The 26,066-nt window shown below is 46.1% G+C and overlaps 2 protein-coding genes and 1 long non-coding RNA gene across 6 annotated transcripts in view; 1 reads left to right on the top strand and 2 right to left on the bottom strand.

The window, feature by feature from the left end:
• LOC310852653 (putative E3 ubiquitin-protein ligase HERC6) overlaps positions 1-26,066 on the top strand; it is a 125,227-nt gene that overhangs the window by 58,627 nt on the left and 40,534 nt on the right. The window lies entirely within an intron of this gene.
• On the bottom strand, positions 1,346-25,291 carry PPM1K (protein phosphatase, Mg2+/Mn2+ dependent 1K). 4 transcript variants are annotated; one of them, XM_083756761.1, is made up of 7 exons: positions 24,846-25,291; positions 16,114-16,634; positions 13,223-13,323; positions 4,959-5,124; positions 4,473-4,617; positions 3,230-3,364; positions 1,346-1,664 (listed from the first exon to the last, which is right to left on the bottom strand). In XM_083756761.1, exons 2-7 carry the CDS (start codon positions 16,548-16,550, stop codon positions 1,533-1,535), a joined length of 1,116 nt encoding a protein of 371 aa, XP_083612887.1. In that variant the 5' UTR covers positions 16,551-16,634; positions 24,846-25,291; the 3' UTR covers positions 1,346-1,532. The 4 variants fall into 4 exon arrangements, with proteins under 4 accessions (XP_083612887.1, XP_083612888.1, XP_083612890.1 ...); XM_083756762.1 differs by lacking the exon at positions 24,846-25,291 and adding an exon at positions 21,059-21,151; XM_083756764.1 differs by lacking the exon at positions 24,846-25,291 and adding an exon at positions 21,016-21,068.
• LOC310852973 lies at positions 7,084-7,983 on the bottom strand. The gene is made up of 2 exons (XR_014568497.1): positions 7,362-7,983; positions 7,084-7,302 (listed from the first exon to the last, which is right to left on the bottom strand). It is a non-coding gene; the product is annotated as an uncharacterized lncRNA (long non-coding RNA).

Genomic DNA, 26,066 nt, shown 5'->3' with positions numbered 1-26,066 from the left:
ATGGTGGGAAATGTAGTCCGAAAACAGGTAGAGACTCATTGTTTGGGAAACAATGATTTAGAGGTGTGAATGGTCTCTGTGACACAACACTCTGAATCATATTCTTGGCCTGCGGAATTTCTCGATTACATGCAACCTATTGAAGTCCTGCCAAGAAATGCTGATTGTTCCCTTGGTCCCCCCCGTGTTACATTTGAAGTGGGGGAGTGTAGAATTTCCTGGAGAAACTCTACTTACCTCATTTAAACCTTTTGCTTCCCTCCAGCATTTGCTTCTAAAGTGAAATTCTGATTAAGACGAGTGGCAAGTCCAAATATAACCCTACCCGTTCCCTTACAAAAATCTCCCTTCCAAAGTGTACCCTCAACTTCTTGCTAACTTGTGGGGAGGAAGAGAAATCCCTTAGGAACTTCAACCGTTGTGCAACTGAACACTGAATACCCACTGGGCAACATGTCCCCATCCAAGTTAACTCTGTGCGTCTCGGACAGCATTTTTCAGTGGCTCTGAAAGACAAGGAACATCTAAAAAAGAACTGAAGAACAAGATGTTCTTTGAAAGGGTTTAGCTCCTGAAAAGCAGGGGTATTTTTTTTTTTTTTAAAGGGGGGGATTACTTAGTATTGGTATATTTAAAGAAAAAACAAATAAATACAGAAAACCTACATTGCTTCCGCCTTTCGGAATCAATGTGACGATTGCCACTATCCCTGTTAGTGTTGTGTTCACTTCTGCCTTGAGGATTACAGCCTGGTTCTCCAATTATAAACCCACAGACAGAGGAATAGACATGGGCTTCAGCCCAAGTGTAAAAGCCACATTCTGCTTATGAGAAATTGGACTTAAGGACAGGACATTACACACATACACACAGCTGATATTTGCTGTTTGCCTTCCACTGCACAGAGTCTTAGCCCCGAGACCAAGATCCCTTTCTCTCCAGAACTGGACTAACCAAAACCAAAGTCAGCTTTGGTGGTTAACCTGGTGCCAGCAGGCTGAGCAAAGCCAAGCACAGCCAGCCACACTGCCTCTGAATCTCCTGGCTTTCTCTTACTTCTGTAAGTAGGGAAGGAAAGACTTGTGAGAGCGGAGAAGATGAAATGCCACCTTTTCTCTCCTTGTGCGCTTGCTCCCTTTCGCACTGTGCAAATTAAGAGAACCCCTTTGGCCTCTTCGCTCTCTCTCTCTCATCCTCTAAAACATACGCTGTGCATAAGAAACACTTGGTTAAAAACCCCTTCAGAGGGTGTGTCACCCAGGTGCAGAGAGCCAGCATCTTGTCTGTGCCAAAGAACCAGACAGAATTATCTACGTTGGACGGAGGGGGCAGAAACCGCTGGCTCTGAGATTAAGCAGTAGCAGACGTGTTTGTTAAAGAGGCAACATCAAGTTAACGATGGTTTTCTACCCAGGCAGAAAGCACAAGGTGCTGGGAGAGAGAGAGATGGACGCAACTATCTACAGATCTGCTCTCTGCCTTGCGAGGCCTCCTACAGGACAGTCCAGTCCACATCTTGTAGCAGCAGCGACTCAGGCCCATCTCCCGCTCGAGGCAAAGCTCCGGCTGAATGAGAAGTTGACCTCAGAGTTCTTGTATTTGCCCCAGGCTCCAAACGGCACGACAATGGCAGTGCTGTTATCTTCCGTTCCATACTGTATGGCCTGAGGGAGAGATTGCAAAAGGCACAAAGCTTTAGCCCTTCACCCTGTTCGGCTGTATTCTTTCAACTAAGAATTGATGCAGGCAATCTGGAGTTTTGAAATCCTACCAAAATCAGGGGAAACTGTGACCTGCCCAGTGTTGCTGGAATACAATTCCCATCACCCCAATCGTTGGCCATATTGCCTGAGGCTGGTGGGAACTGGTGTCCACAAGCATCTAATGTATTCCACAGATAATTCAAATTCAAGGGAAGTTCCACCCCCCAAAATTGTGGCTACATTATAGCCTCCCATTCCAAGCACCTCCCAAAGGCGCAAAAGCAATTGGACTTCATTGCCTGTGATTTGGCAGACTTTGTCTACACTGGAGGACTTACCCCGCCTTCAAATTTTATCCACTTCTGTCAAAAGAGGAAATGTATGCATATATACACAAGTTTCCCAATTGTGAATGACGAGCAGGAGAGAAATAAAAGGGACTTAGATGGATAAGTCAAACTGGGCAATCCATAAAGTACCTTGCGCTGAGGTGGTCTGTTTTACAAACTACTAAAATCAGGATCTGAACCTAATCTTGTTGTCAGTACATACTTTCTGGAAACTGAAGTCTGTGACTATTAATAAACAGGAACGGATTGATAAGGGTGTTGATACAAAAGCTACCCACAAATTTCACCCACTGCACACTTCTGCATGTCGGACCTTTTTAGAAGTCTGTGAATTTCAGCATGGGGCGATAGCATCACAGCGTGGTGTGGAAGGAGAGAGAATAGCCCACAGAAGTTTTAACACGGGGTGGATACTGTTTAATAACAATCATCATAATGGTAAAAAATGGTAAAAAACAGTTTTGATCATCATCAGCTGGATGCCACCACATTGTATACCCAGCTTAACACAGCTGCAGTTCCTACAACCTCTGACCATTGGCAATGCTGGCTAGGGTTGATGGGAGCTGGAGTCCAATAGCATCCAAGCGAGCCCCACATCAGTTACTCCTAAGTTACACTATCAGTAAATGTGGGGAACAGTGATCTTCAGATTTTGGGGGGAAATAAAATAATGCAGACAGTCGTGTATGGATTTATTTTTTTGGATTCCAGCTGACTAGATATGGTAGAAAATACATCCATTGACTGCCTGCGTTGTTCAAAATTAGTATCTTCTCAGTTTGAGTAAGAGAACAGTTCCCAGCAGGTAAACAGTTGCAGCAGCAGTTCTGTTGACTTTTTCAGCATCTGCTTTCCAAAAGCAACTCTTTATATCAGACAGTAAAGCAAGACTGTTGGGCCCCTGCTGTCCTTGAGCAAGGGCACAACTGAAAGGAAAGTGCTGTATCTGAGTCACACCAGCAACTTCCAATTAGCTGTTGAAGACAATAAAATCGAATGGGAGAATTTTCCTTGCAGGAACACAACCGCCATATACTTTTAACAAACTGTGCTGTCTCATCACTAGTTTGTAGGAGGTTGTTCCACCCAAAAAGAATCAAGCAGACTTAACTGGCTTTGCTCAAAACTGGACAGTGGTGGTGTTTTTTGCATTGGAAAGGCAGAAACGCCTACCTGCTCGGTTACAAGGTGAGCTGCTTCCGTGGGATCGTGACACTGGCTAATGAAGTCACAGATTTCTTGGCTGTTCACCATGAAGTTGATGCCGTCTGTGGTAAGGACCAGGAAGCTGTCGCTCGCATGGTGCAACTGAAATGACACGCCACACAAACAAAAGTATGCCAAATGCCCAGATTTCAGTAGTGATACAAATCCACAAGTGAGAGCTGCAACAAAGTGTTGCGGTGCGGCGTGGTCCTCTTCAGGGTTCCATCAGCCCCCTCTTTCCATGAACCTCAATTTCATTAACCTCAATTTCATTTTATATTGCCCCTCCCCCCCAAAAAACCCCCCACACTTTGCATTCTGTGGCCAACCATGTTCAGTCTTCATAGGGCTATTTTGTTTTGGGATGGGGGCATCTAGTATATTTTTTATACAGTGGTACCTCGGGCAAAGAACTTAATTTGTTCTGGAGGTCCGTTCTTAACCTGAAATTATTCTTAACCCGAAGTACCATTTTAGCTAATGGGACCTCCCACTGCTGCCACGTGATTTCTGTTCTCATCCTGAAGCAAAGTTCTTAACCCAAGGTGCTATTTCTGGGTTAGCGGAGTCTGTAACCTGAAGCGTCTGTAACCTGAGGTACCACTGTACTACTGCAATATTTTGAGTTTCCTTCTCAGCGGCCCCAGTTACACTACAATCCTGCTGGCCCTCACCTGCCAAGTTAACCATTAGAGGGAGGGCAAATACTTTTAACATAGGTAGCATTCCGATCTTTTTCTCTCTCTCTCTGGCTCACCCTCATTAACCCTATAAGGGAAAGTGAGTAATACTGGCCAGGAACAGACATCAGTAGTGGCTCTCCCACATCCCTCTCAAAGCAAGCTAGGCCTCAAGGGAAGAAAAGATTCCGAGATGCATAGCTAAATATCCAAAAATGCATCTCCCTGGCACTTGGCAACTCTGCAAAAGTGGCTTTATTGACACACACATTCTGTATGCTATCCAATGCACAAATGCCTTGTTGAAAAAAATAAATTAGGCAGGAAACCACCCCCCCACCCCACCCCCAGTTCCAAATACTGTATAGACCAGGCCATAGCAGGGTCTGCCTGGGTACCACAACCTGAAAGAGCAGTGGTAGTGGGAAACACTTCTAAGGAATGGTAGCAGTGCCAGCTATTTAGTGCTGTGCCATCTTTACAAGAAAATGAGGTCAGGGTGTAGAAAAGGAAGGTGCTCAGCCTCTTACCTGGACCCGTTTTGTCTCTGGTTCCGCTATGACACCGTATTTCTTAAGGTCCAAATCTCCTATGCTGCGGGTCATTGCAAGCCTGCCGTTTACGTGGGGCTGTCCCAGGCTGTTCCAGACTATGAAACCACCGGTTTTCTTGATTCTTTGCATGCACAAACACACAAAGTAGGAAAGGAAGAGAGGATGGAACGTTCACTATGGTTGTACATATCCAAGCAATTAGCACGACCGATTTATGCAAGCGACGCCAACCGCAGCTTTGCTGTGAAAGAGCTTAGTGTATTTTTGGTCTTTGTGGATGGCGCCCAGAGTGGCTGGGGAAACCCAGCCCGATGGGCGGGGTACAAATAATAAATTATTATTATTATTATTTGCCCACAGCCGCTCATGTTCATTCCTTAGCAGTCTTTGCAAGGGATACAAATTTTACATTCCCCCCCTCCAAAAACAACTCCTCCAGCCCAAGGTTTCTGGTGAAAGTACCTTTCCTTCTCATCCTTTCTTTCCGGAGTGTGGTCGATGGTCAGTTTCATGGCTTTCCCCTTGCGACACAGAAGGGCGCGGCTGTCTCCAACACTGGCCACAACCAGCTCGATCCCATCGCGCAACAAGGCCACTGTCGCCGTGGTCCCAGCGTTCAGCAAGGTGGCTACAAAACGTCATGCAAGGAGAGGCGGTCAAGGCCTGAGCACCACACATGAAGCTGCCACTCAACTTAAAAAAACTTTAACCACCTGTAAAGAGTCACTGCTGTTTAGCTAAAGCTACAAAGACAGGAAACAAGCAACGTGGCGGCATGCACACAAAGCAGTAACGTTTTGACAACAAGACTCCATGCAGTGGGGAGAAAATGTGGCGTGTTGGTGCTTGGGCTGGGTGAAGTCTGTGGCAAGTTTTCGTCTGTTCTCGTACTAGTAAAACAGGTGCAGCTACAGAGCCTTAAAAGGGACACGGGTGGTTCTGTGGGTTAAACCACAGAGACTAGGGCTTGCCGATCAGAAGGTTGGTGGTTCAAATCCCCGCGACAGGGTGAGCTCCCGTTGCTCGGTTCCTGGTCCTGCCAACCTAGCAGTTCGAAAGCACAAAGTGCAAGTAGATAAATAGGTACCACTCCGGCGGGAAGGTAAACGGCATTTCCGTGCGCTGCTCTGGTTCTCCAGAAGCGGCTTAGTCATGCTGGCCACATGACCTGGAAGCTGTACGCCGGCTCCCTTGGCCAGTAAAGCGAGATGAGCGCCGCAACCCCAGAGTTGTCTGCGACTGGACCTAATGGTCAGGGGTCCCTTTACCTTTACTGAGCCTTAAACAAATGCCCATACACAGTAGCTTTCTGAAGTAGTTTAATTAAACAGGCATGTGCTTTACGGGTGCTGAAGTTCTACAAGTAGTGGGAAAGTCTTCTTCCTTACTCCCGAGTGCTCAGTAGCAAAGCTGCTTGGTGCTGGATCAGTTTCCTTTTTGGGTACAGATACAGGAGAACTAAGCCAGTTATGAAAGGTATGAGAAGAAGGCGACCAGGCGTTCGAAATTCACCAGGCGCATTTCGCGCCTGCCTATCTGCCATTATCCATTGTGTTTTATCAGAATGAATAAGGTAAAGGTAAAGGTACCCCTGCCTGTACGGGCCAGTCGTGTCCAACTCTAGGGTTGTGCGCCCATCTCACTTAAGAGGCCGGGGGCCAGCGCTGTCCGGAGACACTTCCAGGTCACACCAGCAACCAAAAAGTCATACTGAAAAATAGGACTTTCAAGCCACCTGGTCCCAAAATGGCAGCCATGCATTCCGCTGGGTCCGTGTGACCCTGGTTTATGGACCCATATGGTGCCCAACTTATAGACCCGAGTTCCTAACACTGGCGTCAGGTCCTGAGTTATGCCTATTTTTGCCCCTGAACTGAAATGCCAAGAGAACCTATGACAATTTTTTAATAAAGGGGAGAGGAGAGTTACTGGTTCGTGTACTTTTGTTCTTGTTTTTATCACAAACTTAAAAGTGTTTTTATACTGTATTTCTTTGTGGTGAACCACCATGAGATCTACGGATGAAAGGGTGGCATGCATTATAAAATAAAATAATAAATAACAAAGGCGAACTGAACACCTGAGGGGCGGGGGGGGGGGGAGAACAGAAATGCATCAAGCCTTGTTGTGAAGTGGAAGCACCACAGAATGGAGACGTTAGATAGGAAAACAAAAGGACAGCAACAGAAGAGGAATCTAAACTAGGCAATACTGTCATGAATTAAAACAGGTATTCTTACTGCAAAGAGCTCGCTGAGCAGCTGTTGAAAACTGCCCTTGTAAGGTTGCCCAACAATTTTTGATGGAATAATTTCCCCCCTTCCTCCCATCTCTTTTTGGATATTTTGTATCATCAGGAAATTTATTTATTTCCTTGCATTCATATCCCACCTTTACTCCAAAGAGTTCAAGGTGATATACGTGGCTTCTCTTCCTCCCCATTTTATACCCACAAGAACCCTGTGAGGTAGGCCAGGCTGAAAGTGAGTGACTGGCCTGAAGTCACCCAGGGAGCTTAATACATGAGTGGGGATTTGAGCCCTGGGTGGAATATAGACACATATAAAAATGCTTTAAAAAAAATAAATTGGAAAAATATATTGAATTTGCCATAAGCTCACCATGACCATGTAATGTCAAATTTGTATAATGCAAATAAAATGCACTAAAAATGCTGAATTTGCAGCTGTATAGCCAAGTCCCTGGTCTCATGCCTTAAGTCCAACCCTCTAACCACAGAAAGCTGAATGTGGCCATGACATTATAGCACATTCAGCCTGGTATTATTTGTGTTTTGGACGTACACCTCACGGACTTGGGTGTGCGTCTTACTTCTAGGTCCGCCTGAGTAACATTCCCACACACTCCAAAGCAGATGCTTAAATAAGGAGAAGCACTACACATGAAACCACACTTTTTAGCATTGCTCGTAAGATACCTGTTTTAAGTAGCAACATGAATAAAGCACAGCAAGGCGTAAAAGGTTGAGCTAGTTTTTGCCTTCTTTCTCAACTCCCCTCTAAATTTTGAAGGCCACCTCTAGTTCCCCCACCTCCCTCGTCCCAATTCAATTCCTTGCTTTTCGAACTGCAGTGCCACTTCAGGAAGAGACTATTATGGGTGCTTTTAGATGGGGGTTTAATATGACAAATGGGTCACCGAGTTCAGGGGGGATATTTGCAATAGGCCTTTTTTCTTTAACATGTTGGATTTCCTTGAAAAAGGCCGAATCCAGATTAAAGGGTTTTTTTTGGGGGGGGGGGATGCAGGCTGGGCTGGCAGCTGTCTGATGGCCATGAGTCAGGTGAAAAACCTCATGAATCAGAGCACCCATCCCATAATGAACCCCGAGACATCAGATACAAATGTACAGTGGCAGGACATATTGAATCAATGGGTTTGTTTTTCCGCCCTTGAAAAGCACAAATGCCAGGGTAGTTTCGGAATTCATTTGGGATGGGAATTATCAGACATTGCTATTTTATTTTATTTTATTTTATTTTATTTTATTTTATTTTTACGCCCATAAAATTAAGGAAAGGTAGGTTGCACACCTGTAACCAAACATGACCTTAGCAGCACTGCTCTAAAAGGCAACGCATTCCCTGAAACCCCGTAGTAAGAAGCTGGCGTGATCTTGCCACCCAAAACCAGAAAAGAGGCACAGCTTTGCTCCTCTTGCAGTGTTAAGAGCCTGACAACATGGCTTTTTGGGGTGAGCAATCTACAGCCCTTCTCCAAATACCACACTGAGATTTGTGTGCATTCACACACCCAAGGTCTAAGGGTGTTGCAGCGAATCCCAGGGTCATAACTAAAAGCACTCAGGAGTGAGCACAAAGTAACTTCCTAGATAGCCTCTGCAAAAGCATTTAAAGTAATTGACCTCTTATCCTGTTGGATAGGTAGATCCTAAAAGCCTGAGCTACTCAGCACAAAGAAATAACACAGCCCTCAGTTTAATGTTCTCTTCCACTTCCTAAATGAATAGTGAAACTTTGTGGGAAGCCCTATTTTTTTTGTTCCTAGACTTTGCTTCCAGCTTCCAGGAGTACCATGCCCAGTAGTGGGTGCCACATTTTAAGGCGGATGTTGACGAATTGTCCAGAGGACAGTGATCAAAACAATGAGTGGACTAAGCTGTGTACACACCATACTTTCAAAGCATATTAGTTCCCTCAAAGAATTCTGGGCACTGTGGTTTGTCAAGGGTTGCTGGGAACTAACTCTGCATGTGGAAAACTACAGTACCCAGAATTCTTTGAGGGAAAGAACCTGTTTTGAATGTGCTTTAAAAGTATAATGTATATAATGGGAAGGACCATTAGGATCAGATGATGCCAGACCACATCTCCCATCATGCCTGACCATTAGCCATGTTTCCTGGAATGAACGAGAATTGGAGTCCGACACCACTGACGGCCACAGGTTGCCCACCTCTGTTTAAATGCCACAAGCTGGGCAATACACTCATATCAACTGAAGTTTGTACAGGAGTCCTTTTCAAGCTCCACTGGAACAATGGGAGAATGTAAAAAGGAAAGGAAATGCAAATAGGTGGATTTGTTCCGCAAGCAGTATTGCAGTTCCAAAATCAAGGAATCACACTATTCATAAAGTCACTAGCAGTTTGCCACCATTTACTCCAAAGGTATCTAGCAGCATAAAAACACATTGGCTCAGAACACAAGTTAATTAACTTATTTTAAAACAAAACAAAAATTTGTTTGCTTCCTAGACAGCTACAGAAATTATATTACTACAGAAATATTATCATCTAAAATCTTTCAAGAGGTATCTTAACACTCACTGGGCACCTTTTAGAGCATGTCGTCACAACTAATGTGACAAAGTGGTTGTGGGAACCTTCCGTTGGTCCCGGCTAGGAACCCGCCAGACTCCTTCACCTGGGACCACAGATCTCTCTTTCCACTGAAGCCCAGCATAGAGTCCCGGGCCTCCAATTCTAGAGCTGTTGGTCAGGTACAGTGTCTGCCATAAATAACATGTACACAGAGGCAAATAGGAAATTCACCCAGGAATTTTGCTCAAAGTACTGTAAAGAGGAAACCTGCAACACTTGGGATGATCAGAGTTGCAAAAGAGAGCGAAGCATTCCCTCTTAACTCAAGGGCTCTGCTTAGAATGTTATGGGGGTATATTATTGCAGCCAATTTTATTACGCATCCGTCTCCGATAGCAACCATGGCTTGGTTACTAAGCCAATCTATCTGCACACCTCCTGCTGTTCAAACACTCGGCGAGGGATTATGAAGTTTGGAATTGCACAGCTCTAAAAAGGCATTTAAAAGGAACATTTTATAAAGTCCCAAAAGGAGACTGGCAAAATAAGTGGTTTTATTAGTTGCACTGTGCACATCTGACCTGGGCAAATATAATCAATCACCAGAGAGGGGGGAAATACTGGGGTGGGTTTGTTTTTTGGCTTCTAGTTTTTAACTGAGTAAAACCCACTTACGCATTTGCCTAGCTGTTATTTGTCCAAAAGTCCCAACCATTTGCATTAGGCAAAGATGTATACTTTAAAGAGCACTGTGGCCACTGTGCTCCAACCAATTTTAACATTAAAAGACCACCATCTCCAGTAGCCTGTAATTACAATACCCAGGGAATTTAGTTGCACAGCCACACTAAGGTGAGTAGGACACATGCAAGGCATAATTCCTGTTCACTTCAGAGCAATGGCCTGGTAGATAAATGTAGCAAATGCATACAAGTTTGGTGTCACAATTACAAATCTGAACATAAAAACAGGCATGTTTCTGCAGCTCTTTCACTTCTTCAGTGTTGCAGGTTAACATATTAAAGAATTTAAAAATCATGGTTTTGATTGGCAACTTCTTAAGACGAGGAAACAAAAATTACACCACACCTTTTTTATTTTTATTACTAACTATGCTGTCATTACTAAATCAACATTGTAAAACAAGACTCTGACTACCCAAAAAGTGCATTAACTACAAGTCTGATTGTAATAAAGCATCTGTAAATTGACGGCCCAGGAACATATTGTAAACTTCTGATTGTGTGGGGAGGGAGGCATAGTCTGATTGAAACTGCTTGCGAGGTGTAATTAGGCCCCGTGGGCCAGAGGTTCACCATCAATGATGTATAGGCAGCAATAAAACTGCTAGTACATATGCAAAGCTAAGCAGGGTCCGGTATGGTTTCAAACTGGATGAGAGACCACGTGTTGAGATTCCAGCATTGCAAGGGGTTGGCCTCAGTGTCCCTTCCAACTCTACAATTCTATTATTGCAACCATGCGGCCCAATCCCAAGCATACTTTCTCATAAGCAAGTCACATTGGGTTCAAAGGGCTTAGTCTCAACATAATAAGGGCAGAATTGTAGGCTAGATCTGTAAAAGTGTCCTTGCTGGCTATACAATATGTCCGCCATCCAAGAAGGATACTAAGCTAAACAAATGCTTTCATTAAGATTGCTTATAGTGATATACACGAGACAAAAAATGCTGTCATTTAATATATTTTTGCATCAAGAAGTATCTATTAAATTTGTTGAGGAATAATAATTAATCCATGTAAAACTAAACAATACATTAGCAAGAGAACGAGATTAGGCATTGGGCTGGCAGGCATGTTATATTTTATAAGAAAGCAAGATGCAAAGAGCCACCAAGGATGAACTTATGAAGCTGTACTGGAACATCAGACCTAAGGTTGATCTTAATATTTTCTTATAAGCCAGCAGTCTCTCTCCAGGGTGTCAGACAGGAGTCTTCCCCATCCTTACGGGAAGAGCCAGGGTCTGCTTCATGTAAAAATGTGTTCTACCATCAAGCTAGATGTTCAAATCAAATTTTATTAAACGGTCACAGACCAGATTAACTCGTACAGCTAGTCAGCGAAGCATAACACCGGAAAAAAACAAAGGACAAAGGACAATTTCAATACAGATTAGGCCATAACAGCAATTTAAAATTAGACAGCATAAATAAAATTAAGTATTTGCCTTCACCTGCATATTGACATTGGAAAGCTCTTGTTTCCTACGCCTAATAGCGGCTACACAGAATTTGGCAATGTTGATCGTAATTTCAGGGACCTTATCTTCTACCAAGGCTCTCATACGTTGGAGTTCTGGTTCATTTTTAAGCTTTTGTAGAACTGGGGCAATAAAGGTCAGGCGTAAATCCTCGTAGTAACTACAGTGCAGCAATACATGCAGACTTGTTTCCACTTCTGATGAGCCACATGGGCAAGCACGTGACTCATATGGTTTGCCCTCATATCTGCCTAGCAGCAGGGCAGAGGGCAGAACGTTGAATCTGGCCAGGGTAAAGGAGTGTCTGTACTTAGGTATTTGTAAATTAGCCAGATAATTTGCGGGTGAAAACCCTCTCCCAAAGTCTCTAATTGTGGCATGTTTATCCATTTTGCCCATATGACATTGCAACTCTATGTCCCTAATGCGTTGAAGCACTTGACTTTTGGCTCTCTCATATCCTGCCGCTATCAAGATCTGCGGGGAGAATCCTAAGCTTCTTATCTTTTCAAACAGGGAAGCTTTCCAGGTAGAATGAAAGGTGTCTAAGAGTGTTAAAGGAGCCAAACCGGCCGGGGAAAAAATAAGTTTTAACCAATAGTGTATCTTTAGAATCCACAACCGTGCGTTAACGGGTGGTTGTCCAACTTCTAAGCGGACAGCTATATTAGATACACAGGGGGGGATCCCCAATAGACACCGATAGAATTTTGTTTGAAATGCCTCCATAGGCGCAAAATTTTTAAAACTGCAAACCTGGGATCCATAAGTGAGTTGTGGGAGTATTTTTGCAGCAAAAACCTGGGAGGCTGCCGGAACGTATTTACCCCCTTTCCCGTGAAAAAATCTTGTAAGGGCTTTATTGGCCCTTCCTGCGTTGGCAATGGCGTTTTTCATCTGTTGGTGCCACGAGACCCTTTCCTGAAAAGTTATTCCCAGGTATTTGAAAGTCAATAGCTAGATGTTGTGTTTGGGACAGTTATCAAAAGGTGATAGAAAAGCGCATTGGTATGTGTGCTTCCTTTTCATCAAGTTATCTACAGTCTGAGCCATAACATGAGGCCGACAACATTGCAGGCCTGTCTCCACTGAATTTAAAAACCTGAGTAAGTTGGATAGCACCTTGCATTTAACACAGAATTGGCACCCACTATCCAACCGCTATTATGTGAAGGTACTGGAGATCAATGGCCCTTGCTTTTAAGTAAGACTATAGCCTAGCCTTAAATTGCTTAGTCCATGCCAATGACGTTAGCCAACATCACCTCTGTTAAGCGGACGTCGGTGCATCAACACAGAGATTTTTTAACAAATGGAAATACGTTTTTGTTCATCGCAACCTTCTAGATCCCAGTCATTTTAGCTCAACAGCTCAACGTACCTTTTCAAAACTTAAGTTCCACTGAGTTACACAGAAACTTGTGTATAGTCTTGCGGTGAAAAATCAGCTGTGGACAAATCTGCTTGAAGGTAACATTTCAAATAATTTCTTTGAGTTATTTTAAGCAGCACAGGCTTATGAAGCCATGCTAACCTTGTAAAAACAGGATTTTAGCAAGTCCTTCTATATTTTACTTGGCGTTCTCTCTCTAAAACTGCTAGCCTCAAGTTTCAATAGAAAAAACAGTGGTTGCCACATGAATTTATTTTTCTCCTGTCTTTCTTTTATGGCTAAACAGAAACAAGCTTCTTACTTACCATCTGCAGACAACTGAGCATGCCTGGCGTATGCTTTGTCTATTTCTAAAAATGCTTTCATCAACACCAATTCCATGTTCTGCTCCTCAGTGAGAAAGCCTCTGGAAAAAAGCAAGGAAGGGAGAGTCTTGAAATTATCCCCAAGGCAGGCAGTGCAAAAGCTCCAATCCAAGAAACCCTCTAACATCAGCTACTGAGATAAAAGTGGCGGTAGCTGCAAAAGCACCAATATCATCCCCCTGGCCTTCTCATGGGTAGGCAACTGGTGTCGTCATATATAGCTGGAGGGAATCTTGTAGACCAGCCTTCACCAATCAGCTGTCCTTCAGACATTTGGGACAGCTTCCTTCAGCAGAGCTGGAAGGCCTATGGGGCAGGTTCCAGGTTCAATCACTGGCATACCCAGGTAGGGCTGGGAGAGACAGGTATACCTGAAACCCTGGAAGGCCACTGCTAGCCAGTGGAATGATGCAGAGCTACACAGACCAATATATAAGGCAGCTTCCTCTGTTTATATGAGGACAGCAGATTGGTGAATGCTGTCATAGGCCATCTAGCCTATAACTTCGTTTGCTTTTATGTTGTGTGTATTTTTGTGTTTTTATGCTGTTAACTGCCCTGTGACCCTTGGATGAAGTGCAGAATTTATGTTTAATCAATATATATAAATAAATAGCTCTACTGTCTGCTGACTGGAGGAAATCCAGAGCTAGACCACCCTAGTAGATGGCTGTCCAGCCTTTGTCTGAAGACCTCCTACCAGGTTTAACTCAGCGGTTCGCAACCTGTGGGTCCCCAGATGTTGTTGGACTACAACTCCCATCATTCCTGAGCTCTGGCCTTGCTAGCTAGGGGTGATGGGAGTTGTAGTCCAACAACATCTGGGAACCCACAGGTTGAGAACCACTATTTTAGCCTCTAAAGCCCTATATGGCCCAGGACCCTTGTACTTACAGGACTACCTCTCCTGGTATGCCCTATGGAGGACCTTATGGTCCTCAAATAATAATATCTTGGAGGTCCCGGACCTCAAGGAGGTTAAACTGGCTTCAACAAGGGCCAAGGCCTTTTCGGCTTTGGCCCCAGCCTGGTGGAACACTCTATCGCAGGAGACCAGCACCCTGCAGAACTTGACATCCTTCCGCAGGGCCTGCAAGATGGAGCTGTTCCGCCTGGCCTTCGGTCCGAGCCCAGTTTGATCCCCCATCTATGGGACCCTGTGAGTTACCTCTTTGGCTCTTTTATCGGCTCATGTGGGACCAACATGGATAGCTGGCCCTGATGAATACTTGAGGTTCCCAACCCCTATGGTTGTAATTCGTGGGCAGTCATTTAATTTTATCCTGATTCTAATTTGTAAGCTGTATTTTAATTGTTTGATTTTGTTTTAATGTATTTGATATTTGATGTTAGCCCCGGGGAGGACGGTGTGTGTGTGTGTGTGTGTGTGTGTGTGTGTGTGTATGTATATATCTTTACTTACTTACTACAAGCACTCACACATCCTCAGACCCCAGATAACCGATCCCACCACTGAACTGCTCTGAACTGCTGATTGAAATTCCCCAGGACGCCTGGTGCCTTTTGCTACTGGTGCGGGTCCAACTGCAACTACGTGGAGATCTCTCGGCACCAGGTTGTCATCTCCATCAAGCCAGGTGACTCATATGAATCATGGACTCCTTTGCTGGGCATCTTAGTCCTCAATTATCCCAGCAAGGAAAGTAAGTGCAGGGTGTGGGCACAGGTATATTTGACTGTGCTGCAGCCATTCCACAAGCCACCCAAACAGAACTCAGACCAGAGTTTGAGAACCACTGCCTTAAAAAGGTAACGGGACCCCTGACCATTAGGTCCAGTCATGGCCGACTCTGGGATTGCGTGCTCATCTTAGTGCATAGTTAATTCCATTTCCACTGTGTGTGTTTATCCTTCTTGCCTAGTGGGACAGGTGAAGTGTTGTAAGAGCAGGCTACAGCCAAGCAATGTAGCTGAGATCATAGAATCAAATTTGGAAGGGACCCTGAACATCATCTCATCCAACCTGCCGGGCGAAGACATTCTGTTGTGGAGACTGTAACTTCGGTTTATTATTATTATTAAATGAATTTCTATACTGTACCGGGGGGGGGGGGGGGTCTCAGGGCGGTTCACAGAATAAAATCAAGATATAAAACCACTAAATACATAATCAAAAGAAAAACAACAACTCGATAATACCCCTCCCCAAAAAGAGCCATATTTTAAAAGGGCATAGGATGTAAATCAGATCAACCAAAGGCCTGGTTAAAAAGGAACATTTTTGCCTGGCGCCTAAAGGTGTATAATGAAGGCGCCAGGCAAACTTCCCTGGGGAGAGCATTCCACAGATGGGGAGCCACTGCAGAGAAGGCCCCATTCTCGGTTTAAGGTGCCCTTGGGTGCCTAGCTTATACATATCAAGATGTTTCTCCTATTCAAATGTGCAATATCCTCTAGGTAAAGGTAAAGGGACCCCTGACCATTAGGTCCAGTCATGGCCGACTCTGGGGTTGCGGTGCTCATCTCGCTTTATTGGCGAGGGAGCTGGCATACAGTTTTCGGGTCATGTGGCCAGCATGACTAAGGCGCTTCTGGCGAACCAGAGCAGTGCACAGAAATGCTGGTTACCTTCCCGCCGGAGCAGTACCTATTTATCGACTTGCACTTTGACGTGCTTTCAAACTGCTATGTTGGCAGGAGCAGAGACCGAGCAACGGGAGCTCACCCCATGGCGGGGATTTGAACCGCCGACCTTCTGATTGGCAAGTCCTAGGCTCTGTGGTTTAACCCACAGCGCCACCCGCGGCCCTTGCAATATCCTCTACCCCACTATAATTTTAAAAAACCTCAAGGAGAATTCATGTACTCACTGGATGAATCCCTGCATGTGCTTATGGCAGAAGTCCGCTACCGCCACCCCACCGTGCCCATCGTAAACGGCAAAATACAGGACCTCGTCAGTCAGCTGGGCGTAATCAAAGCGGTCTTCGTTTTCCTTCCGCTTCCCAATGTGGCTGGCGCAGCCCACCTTGGAGAGGCTGACTTTGGGGATGGGCTTCCCATATTTTATGCTTGGTGGGAGGAGGATGGGCTCATCGATGCGGTTGTCCCAGATCCCGAAGGAGTCCCACGTGGCCGGGCGGCCGCTGCCGTCCAAGTCGAAGCGAGATGTCCGGCGTACGCTGGTGGAGCTAGGGCAAATAGCCGCCGCCCGCTTGTCGTCTTGCAACAGGCGCGATGTCAGCAGCGCTCTCCTCCTCACCTGGTGGCCTCCGTTTCTAACCAGATTAATTAGAGCAGTGGACATAACTTGGGATCCGCGGGTGTTGGGGCGGAGAAGAGAACCGTGGGAAGCGGGTCTCAGAAAATCCCCAAAATAAAGAGATCTGGTCTAGGGAGGGGAAACAAAAAAGAAAGTTTGTGTTGATGTTTTCTACGGAGTTAGGACATATTAGCAGCCGGGGGAAAGTGCATCGCCTGGAGGTCATTAGTACAATCCCAATCTCAACACACAGCCCCCTATCCAACTTGAAACAGCACTGGACCCTACTTAGCTTTGCAAATGTGCTAGCAGTTTTCTTGCTGGACCAGGTCGTTCCCGTGACTCAGCAACCCAGTTTTAAGACTCCTGCGTGCCAGACATGTCTTTCCTTTCTTTTCAATCAAAGCTGAATGAAAGCAAAGGAAACTCATTTCAGTGTACCCTATCAAATGTCAACTCCCAGCTAATGAAATGCGTGTTTGCTCTTTGAGTTTTGATAGTCAAATGCACAACAGGCATGGGCCGGTCACAGCTGAGCATTTTTCCTTCTCAATTATGTTTAACTCACATTCACCAAAAAGAAATCAGACTGCAAACGCCCAGCATTTGCACTGAAATAAGGCTCCGTTCACATCAACAATACTGAACCTATAGTTAGAATAAGACAGGTGAGTGAATGTTATGTTTATTTACTTAATTTTCTTGAGAGTCCCATGGACTGCAAGAAGATCAAACCTATCCATTCTTAAGGAAATCAGCCCTGAGTGCTCACTGGAAGGAGAGATCGTGAAGCTGAGGCTCCAATACTTTGGCCACCTCATGAGAAGAGAAGACTCCCTGGAAAAGACCCTGATGTTGGGAAAGATGGAGGGGACAAGGAGAAGGGGACAACAGAGGACGAGATGGTTGGACAATGTTCTCAAAGCTACCAGCATGAGTTTGACCAAACTGCGGGAGGCAGTGGAAGACAGAAGTGCCTGGCATGCTCTGGTCTATCTAAAAACAATAAAACCATATTGTAACCATATTGACTGCTGGAATTGCTCAGCTGGTAGACCTGGGGGCATGGGTTCAAGCCCAGGTAAAAGATTCCTGCATTGCAGGGGGCTGGTTGAGAAGACCCTAGTGGTCCCTTCCATATGATTCTTTGAACCAGATTATGTTTTTGGATAGGCCAGCTGAAAGAGAATATTTTCAGCAGGCATCTAGTAAAATGCAGCAATGGCGCTTGCTTCATGTCAACAGGCAGGGAGTTCCAAAAGTACAGTGCTGCCAGCCAAGAGAATGACTCCTTACCAATGCAAAATTAACACTATGTGACACTTGTAGAATTCAAAGTTCCACAGAATGAGCCCAAGTTGGCTACTAGTGGCAGTCAGTCAAGACTTCCAATTTCAGTTAGCTAGTATGGTTCAGAGAATATACTGTATTTTTTGCTCTATAAGACTCACTTTTCCCTCCTAAAAAGTAAGGGGAAATGTGTGTGCGTCTTATGGAGTGAATGCAGGCTGCGCAGCTATCCCAGAAGCCAGAACAGCAAGAGGGATTGCTGCTTTCACTGCGCAATGATCCCTCTTGCTGTTCAGGCTTCTGAGATTCAGAATATTTTTTTTCCTCCAAAAACTAGGTGCGTCTTGTGGTCTGGTGCGTCTTATAGAGCAAAAAATACGCTAATTTCACACAGGGATCAGAGTTCGGAACTCAAAAAAGGTGTTCTGTGTTTTCTAGCTCAGGAATGCTACAACCCTCTGTATCATCTCCACAGGAAGACCCAGATTCAAATCTTCCCCCCAGAAAATTGATAAGTAGTCCTGGGGCTGGTCACTTTCTAAATTACAGCGTTAGCAAGCGAAAGGATAAAATGGGGTGAAGAAAAGAACAGCTACTCTGAATCAGGGCAGAATGAAAAGGTAATAGAAACCTCAACCTCCACACTCATAATGATTGCAGGGTTAAGTATGGAGATCCATTCTCTGTTGGACACAGAGCAAGAGGTAACTGAGCCAGCGCTGTTGCTGTGCCAACATTTATTTATATAAAGGTCTGGACCTGTAATGGCACCAGGGCACCAGACTACAGAGTTCCCAAGGAGAAGAAAGAGTTGCAACTCCACCTTTTGTCTTCCTAAGTTCTGCCTCTTCAGGTAGTGCACCCATCTGAGCTGGTCTCCCAGGTAGTTTTCCAGTTAGAGAAAATTCTAAAGATGAACTCAGTCATTCATCCACCGCCCCTGCCCCCACCCGGCCACTATAATTCCCAATACAGACACTAGGGTGCCTTCAGCGTTGGGATAAACAACCTGCCACCCCTCCAGATGTTGTGGAACGCCAACTACAAGCATCGGCTCCCTGGAAGGAAAAGTGGCCTATATAAACATATTAATTTTTAAATGAAGTTGCTCCATCTTAGGAACTTTCATTGGGGGGCTATGCCTTCCTAGAGGAGCACATTTGCCTATCTGCTGTTCGAAGGTAAAGGGAACCCTGACCATTATGTCCAGTCAGGGATGACTCTGGGTTGCGGCGCTCATCTCGCTTTATTGGCCGAGGGAGCCGGCGTACAGTTTCCGGGTCATGTGGCCAGCATGACTAAGCCACTTCTGGCGAACCAGAGCAGCGCACAGAAACACGGTTTACCTTCCCACTGGAGTCGTACCTATTTATCTACTTGCACTTTGACGTGCTTTCGAACTGCTAGGTTGGCAGGAGCAGGGACCAAGCAACGGGAGCTCACCCCGTCACGGGGATTCGAACATTCAACCTCACCCCATTGCAGGGATTCAAACCTCCGACCTTCTGATCGGCAACCCCTAGGCTCTGTGGTTTAAACCACAGCGCCACCCGCGCCTGCTGCTTAGAGACAAGCAAAAGTAAGGGAAGACACAAGGATCAGGAATCAGCAGCAGAGGGGAAATAAGTCAAATAACTGCAGAAAGCTGCAGAAAGCGAATATTACTGGGGGGGGGGGGGGTTACTGAGTCCCAGAGGTTCACCAATGTGATCAGAGCCAATACCAAAAAATCACAATTTTACCTTTAAGTGTTCTGACCTATTTCGAAAGGAAACTGATCCTACCTCTGGGGATTTTGGCTTGCTGCTGGTGGTGGAATTTTCCACCTACTGCTCAGAAGAATGTTTCAGCAAAGGTGTGTAAACACCCAGCAGTGCCTGAAGGGTTAAAACAGGTTCAGCGGAAGTTTTCTTTTCACACAAGCTGAGGTGGGAAGATTATAGAGGAATGACCTTGCTTCAGAGTGCAGCCAAAAACTACAAGGCATTGCTTATGTAAATTCTTTGAAACCAGGAAGGTTTCCACAGTGCGGAAATTTGGATCACTCCCTCCATGCTTCAAAAAACCTCTCACAGTGACTAGGAGCAGGCTTTTCTCAATCCTCGGCCCCCAAATGTTGGGAGGACTGCAACTCCCATCATCCCTGACTGCCTGTCCTGCTAGCTAGGGATGATGATGATAATAATAATAATAATAATAATAATAATAATAATAATAATAATAATTTATTGCTTGTACCCTGCCCATCTGGCAGGGCTTCCCCAGCCACTCTGGGAGGCTTCCAACAAAGATTAAAAACACACTATGACTAAAACATCAAACATTAGAAACTTCCCTAAACAGGGCTGCCTTCAGATGTCTTCTAAACGTCAGACAGTTGTTTATCTCTTTGACATCTGATAGGAGGGCATTCCACAGGGCGGGGGCCACTACCGAGAAGGCCCTCTGCCTGGTTCCCTGTAACCTCTCTTCTTGCAGTGAGGGAACCACCAGAAGGCGCTCAGAGCTGGATCTCAGTGTCCGGGCTGGACAATGGGGGTAGAGACACTCCTTCAGGTATAGTGGGCTGAGGCCGTTTAGGGCTTTAAAGGTCAGCACCAACACTTTGAACTGTGCTCGGAAACGTACTGGGAGCCAATGTAGGTCTTTCAAGGCCAATGTTATGTGATCTCGGCGGTCGCTCCCAGTCACCATGATGGGATGATGGGAGTTGTAGTCCAACATCATCTGGGGGACTCAAGGCTGAGAAAAGGCTGGACCTACAGGGTGTATAAATGTGTGGATAACTGCTGTAAGAAAAACTGCACTCCTGGGAAGGGGGAGGTGCAAAATAACTTCTCTTTGAAGTCCCTTGCCCCATCACCTGTTTAAAGACATAGCTTTCCACATAATCTGCATACAGTGGTACCTCGGGTTAAGTACTTAATTCGTTCCAGAGGTCTGTTCTTAACCTGAAACTGTTCTTCACCTGAAGCACCACTTTAGCTAATGGGGCCTCCTGCTGCCGCCGCGCCGGAGCACAATTTCTGTTCTTATCCTGAAGCAAAGTTCTTAACCTGAAGCACTGTTTCTGGGTTAGCGAAGTCTGTAACCTGAAGCATATGTAACCTGAAGCGTATGCAACCTGAGGTACCACTGTAGTTACCAGGCTTTCAGACTCTCTCAATAAATTGAATCCTGCAAGCTATTTATAGCTTTAAGCCCCAAGTTAAGAACATACTCACATGTAAAGCTGAGCAACTCATGCACTTCGAAGGATTTACCTGGCTGTCACTGCTGCAGGATCTTGATTCAAGACCAGCCAAAAGATAGGATGCCTTGCACAGGGTTTATGGGCTGGGCAAGTCACAATTGCCTATGTGATGCTTGCATGTGTTCAAAGTCAAACCTGTACAAAGCAGTCACTAACACATCTAATGCTGGCTCGTGGGTACTTTATTTTCTCAGCCCTGCAATGGGACCAGCAGGATTAGTGCATTCAATGCCAACTGGCAACAAGAGATTACAATCTGCTTAAGAAGGCGGGAGGAATTTGATTCAGTTTGCATTTAAAGGCAAATCTACCTTATTGATACTTTCTGAAATATGCCAACTGAAAAGCAGAATGTCCTGGGTTCAAATTCTCATTTCAGCTCACTCAATGACTTTTGACTGGTTCCTCTTGCAGCCTAACCTACCTTCCAGTTGTTGGCAAGGATCAAATGGGGCAGGGTGGAGAGAAGAGACCTCTGAGCAGGCTTTCTCAAATTTGGCCCTCCAGATGTTCTGTGACTACAATTCCCATCATCCCTGACCACTGGGTCCTGCTAGCTAGGGATTGTGGGAGTTGTAGGCCAAAAACATCTGGAGGGCCGAGTTTGAGGAAGCCTGCCTTTGAGCATTTGGACATAAACTTTAATTTGTTTAGATTCTTATACAAGCCGCCTTTCGGGATTAACCAAGGTGACTCGCAGGATATAAAAACACAAAACTCACCCGCAGGGCAATTTGCAAGCCATAAAAATGCAATTTGAAAAAACCACACTAAGACATCTAAGCAGGTTATAGCAGCAATTAAATCGGCACGGGAAAGTATGCAGCAAAACGAAGAATTTAAAAAGTGGCAGCTAAATACCAAACAACTAAAATAAATACCAACTAAAAATCATGGGGGAGGGGAGAAGCGGGAATCCTCAAGGTCTTATTAAATGGCCAAAAGCTAAGAGCCATACCTGTCTAGGCAAAGAGTTTGAAAAGCATGGAGCCACCATAGGAAAAAGACCTCCCTGCCTAATACTACTTTCAAGCAGGGTCTCAAAGGTCAATCCAGAACACTTTGGAATAGCAATGGACAAAGGGAGAAATCCACTTTCCCGCCCACAGCAAATTACTGTTACAGATAGGTAGCGGTGTTGGTCTGCCATAGTCAAAACAAAAGAAATTCCTTCCAGTAGCACCTTAAAGACCAACTAAGTTAGTTCTTGGTATGAGCTTTCGTGTGCATGCATCTGAAGAAGTGTGCATGCACACGAAAGCTCATACCAAGAACTAACTTAGTTGGTCTTTAAGGTGCTACTGGTAGCAAATTACTGCTTTGAATGCTCGGGTCCCCTACACAAGGTCTCAAACAAAGATTCAGAGCTCGTTCCAGATTTTGGTGGACCCTTAAATAAAATGCAAAGGGGGGTGGGGCAGGCAACACATTCCCTGAGAGGGCTGGCTTCACTACTATCATCCCTCCCAGGCCATTTATCTGCTCTCTTCCTTTGAACAGGGTCCACAAAGCTGCCCAGGAAGAAAGGGCTTGCCATATGGAAGCAACTTCTTCGCACTACTGACAGATTTAGGAGAAAGCGGGTCAATAGGCTACAAGGAGGAGCAACTCCAGAGGTCTCCGGGGAGAGATATTGGAGAGGGGGTCCTAACTGAGGCGGGCACAACTCCTGACGTCGGCGCAGGGGTGTGTCTCCGTTTCCACGAATAGCAAAAGGAATCAGACTCGGAAGAAACCCCCGAGGGTCATGGAGGCCAAGGCAGGCATCTCAACACGCGGTGCCCCATTCAATTTGAATGCATCCCCTGGATCATGGTTAGTTTTGCAAATGCGCTAGCAATTATTATTATTATTTTGCAGCACCACCAGGAGGGCAGCATGGGCGTATCGGTTGCGTCACGCAAGTTGGAAAATTTTCTCTTCCACCAGAGCGAAGACACCGCCTCCTTGCGTGTAAAGAGAGAAGGCGAGAGAGAGAGAGAGAGAGAAAGCCGAGCCACGCCTCTCCTCCCTCCCCCCCGCGAGATGAACAGCAGGCGTTCTTCCAGCGGCTTCAGCTGCGTTCCAAATTCGAATCCGCGTTCCAAATTGGAATTCCCCGGGCTCGCGTTCTAGAACCCGGCGGTTTCCAACATTCGCCGCCGCTGTTGCGCAGCTCCGTCTGCACCAGCCCAGCCCGCCTTCCTGTTCGAGCAAGCAAGCGCCATTTGCACCGCAGCCAGCCGAGAGCGCTGAAGGAAGCTGTTGCTTCTGCTGCCGCCAACGGCTTCCTTCCATACGATTCTTCTAGAAACAGACACCCTCGTGTGCACCGAACATCGCCTTAAGGAGAAACGCGACTGTGAACGCGAGACCCGGAAGGAAGGGCCGCCGCAAGTTCGACCTCGTGCGATTCTATTGCAGGCGGAACGGGGGTGGGGGGGGATACTTGTTTAAAAAACAACAAAAAACTTTGCAAAATAAAGGGGGGGAGAGAACCACCCACATATGTTTCCCCTGGATAATAGACAGCAAGATGCACGAGCCCGTTTTCTTGCTTTAAGGCAAGCGCAAAGGAGCAGCCTGCAGGTTTAAAGGCGCAACAAACGAACTGGGAGTGATGTGTCTTTAAAAAATAATAATCAGGAAGGAGGAATGCAAGATGAAGGGCTGGATCACATGTCTCTAAATGGCAAGCTACCCGCTACAGTTAAGAACTTAAATTAGTGGCCAGGTGAGGGGGGCGGCGGCAGAATGAGCAGATAAAATTTATGGGGATCTATAAACAGTTATTACTCGTGGCAACTAAAATGGAACGTTCAGGTTCAAAGGCAATGTATCTCTCTGCCTATCAGCTGCCATGGAAACCAGCAGCCGGAGTAGCTGAATCATAGTGGCTAGAGGTACCCGGTTCAAATTTCGCCCCTGCCATGTACTGTTCACGGCGTGAATTTAGGCAAAGGCACTCTCTCGACCTCGGCTCTCTATCTATGGGTAATAATAATGCTGACTTACCTCGCAGGGTTGTTGTGGAAACTGCATTGAAGGGGGGCTGGACTGGATGACCCTGGGGTGTCCCTTACAGCTCTGTGCTTCAAAAGGGCCCTGAACACTTGAAAATGCTATGTAATTAAAAATTGTATTTTGTATATTTTGTAAAAAAAATTGTATATTTTTTTGCAACTGAAGGATACAGAATATTAGTCTTGGATCTGCCCTCGGTCAGATCCTGACATGGTCGTCCTAGGTACTTTAAAACTGGAGCATCGAGGAACGCTCCACGTTTTTAGGCGGAAACATCAAACATCTGTAGCCGTCGAGCGATACAGTCCCAAGCACATTTGCCGCCTCACTGACTCTGTTCAGCCAGGCTCTTTTCCACAAGCAAGTACTGTATTCAAATTCGGCCTGCAAGCAGTTCGCTGCAGCCTCTCCCTACCCCATACAAGCAATTTGGGACAACCCTGGAGAAAATGGGTCGAGGCTTGCAAGCCAAACCTGTCAACCGAGCGCGCAACAAAACCCAAAATTAAGAGAAGTGGGGAAACCCATCCTCTTCCTTAGCAGGGCGTGTCCACGCCAAAAACTGAGCGCCAAGAGGACGCCTCAGCGGAAAGCCCTGGAAAGATGCATAGCATAGGGGACGAACGGCGGCTTGGAAACGTTCCTTCTGCGCGCCAACGCGAGGAGGAAGCGGCGGCAGAGAATTGCAACCTTCCAGCCGCCTCCCGTAGCTTCCTGTGAAGCGCAAGCTATACAAGAAAGGTGAATGGGAAGCAAGCGAGCAGCTGGCGAAGGCGCGAGCTTTCTCTTGTTACCTGGCAAGGCTTGCCCTCGAGGAGATGCGTAGCAAGGCGGCCGGTCCTGCCTCTCCCGCTGGACCAGAGCACTCCACCCGTGCAAAGAGGAGGAGGAGGAAAAAGCAGTGGCAACCAGCAGTCGACACACTTCTCCCCGGCGAATTCTCCAAATATTTCCCTGCGCGCAATGGCCGTGCGTAAAAGGCGAGAAACTCGATCCGGCGAGGAGTGTGACAGCTCTCCTGCCCTATCGAGGCAGGGCCCAGCCCGCCTCCCGGAGCCAATCGAAGCCGCGGAGCCGAGCGAGCCTCCTTCCTTCCCTCCCTTTGCCGGCCAAATTCGCCTCGGAGTGGGCGGGCTCCTGTGCTCGAGGCCCGGGGGCGCGTGATGCAACGCGGCGAAATGACACCGGTCCTCCTCGCCCTCTGCACCGGCCAATAGTAGCAGCGCTTACATTTGCGCGCTGGGCGGTTTTCTCCCTCTCTTCCCTGATATTTATTTGCATGACACTTAGGAGGGGTGCGAGGTGGGGTGGAGGGTTAAAGCGCTCGCTTGCAAATTCTGGCCAGAAGCCGGCTGTGCAAACGGCTTGCTTTGGGCTAGAAAACGTTCCCCGTGTGAGCATCGCAGAAGCGGCGAGCCTGCTGCGCTTGCCAGTTGAGCAGCAGGACGGGGGAAAACAGCAACCCAGTTTTGATCCGCAGGATGGATAATTAGCAAGCTTTTCCTTTACGGCTCTATGGCGTGGGTTGCAACTATTTGACATGAGGTTGCTGTGTGATCCTTCGGTGAAATGAAATGACGCGTTTGGAAGTGTATAAAAAACATTGCTTTGGATGTGGTTCTTAGCAGCCTCCTTATTTTTGAGCCTGTTCACATTTGTATTTCAGTAAAGGCCTATCTTTTCACTTGAAGCCTGCTTCTTTTCCTTTTGGGTTTCTGTGTCGGTAACCTCAAGTCTAGGAACGTCCTCTTAAATTTCTCCAACAGCATGAACACACTTGGAATAATACTGTGTGTACAGTTCTGATGGCAGCACCCCAAGAGGGATACTGTAGAACTTTTAAAAGGTTCAGAAAAGAGCAACCACAATGATCAACCCAGGCAGATGGGCAGGGTATAAATAAATTGTTGTTATTGTTATTATTAGGCGGCTGGAACAATTCCTTGTCAGTCTGGAAATAAAGCAAATAAGGAGAGGGGTGTGTAATATTGGGCATGAGGTTGAGAAAAAATACA

Source organism: Podarcis gaigeae (assembly GCF_964106915.1).
Source record: "Podarcis gaigeae genome assembly, chromosome: 9".
Classification (NCBI taxonomy): domain Eukaryota; kingdom Metazoa; phylum Chordata; class Lepidosauria; order Squamata; family Lacertidae; genus Podarcis; species Podarcis gaigeae.
The sequence above is the reverse complement of the archived record's forward strand: the minus strand, read 5'-3'. Positions and strand labels throughout refer to the sequence as shown.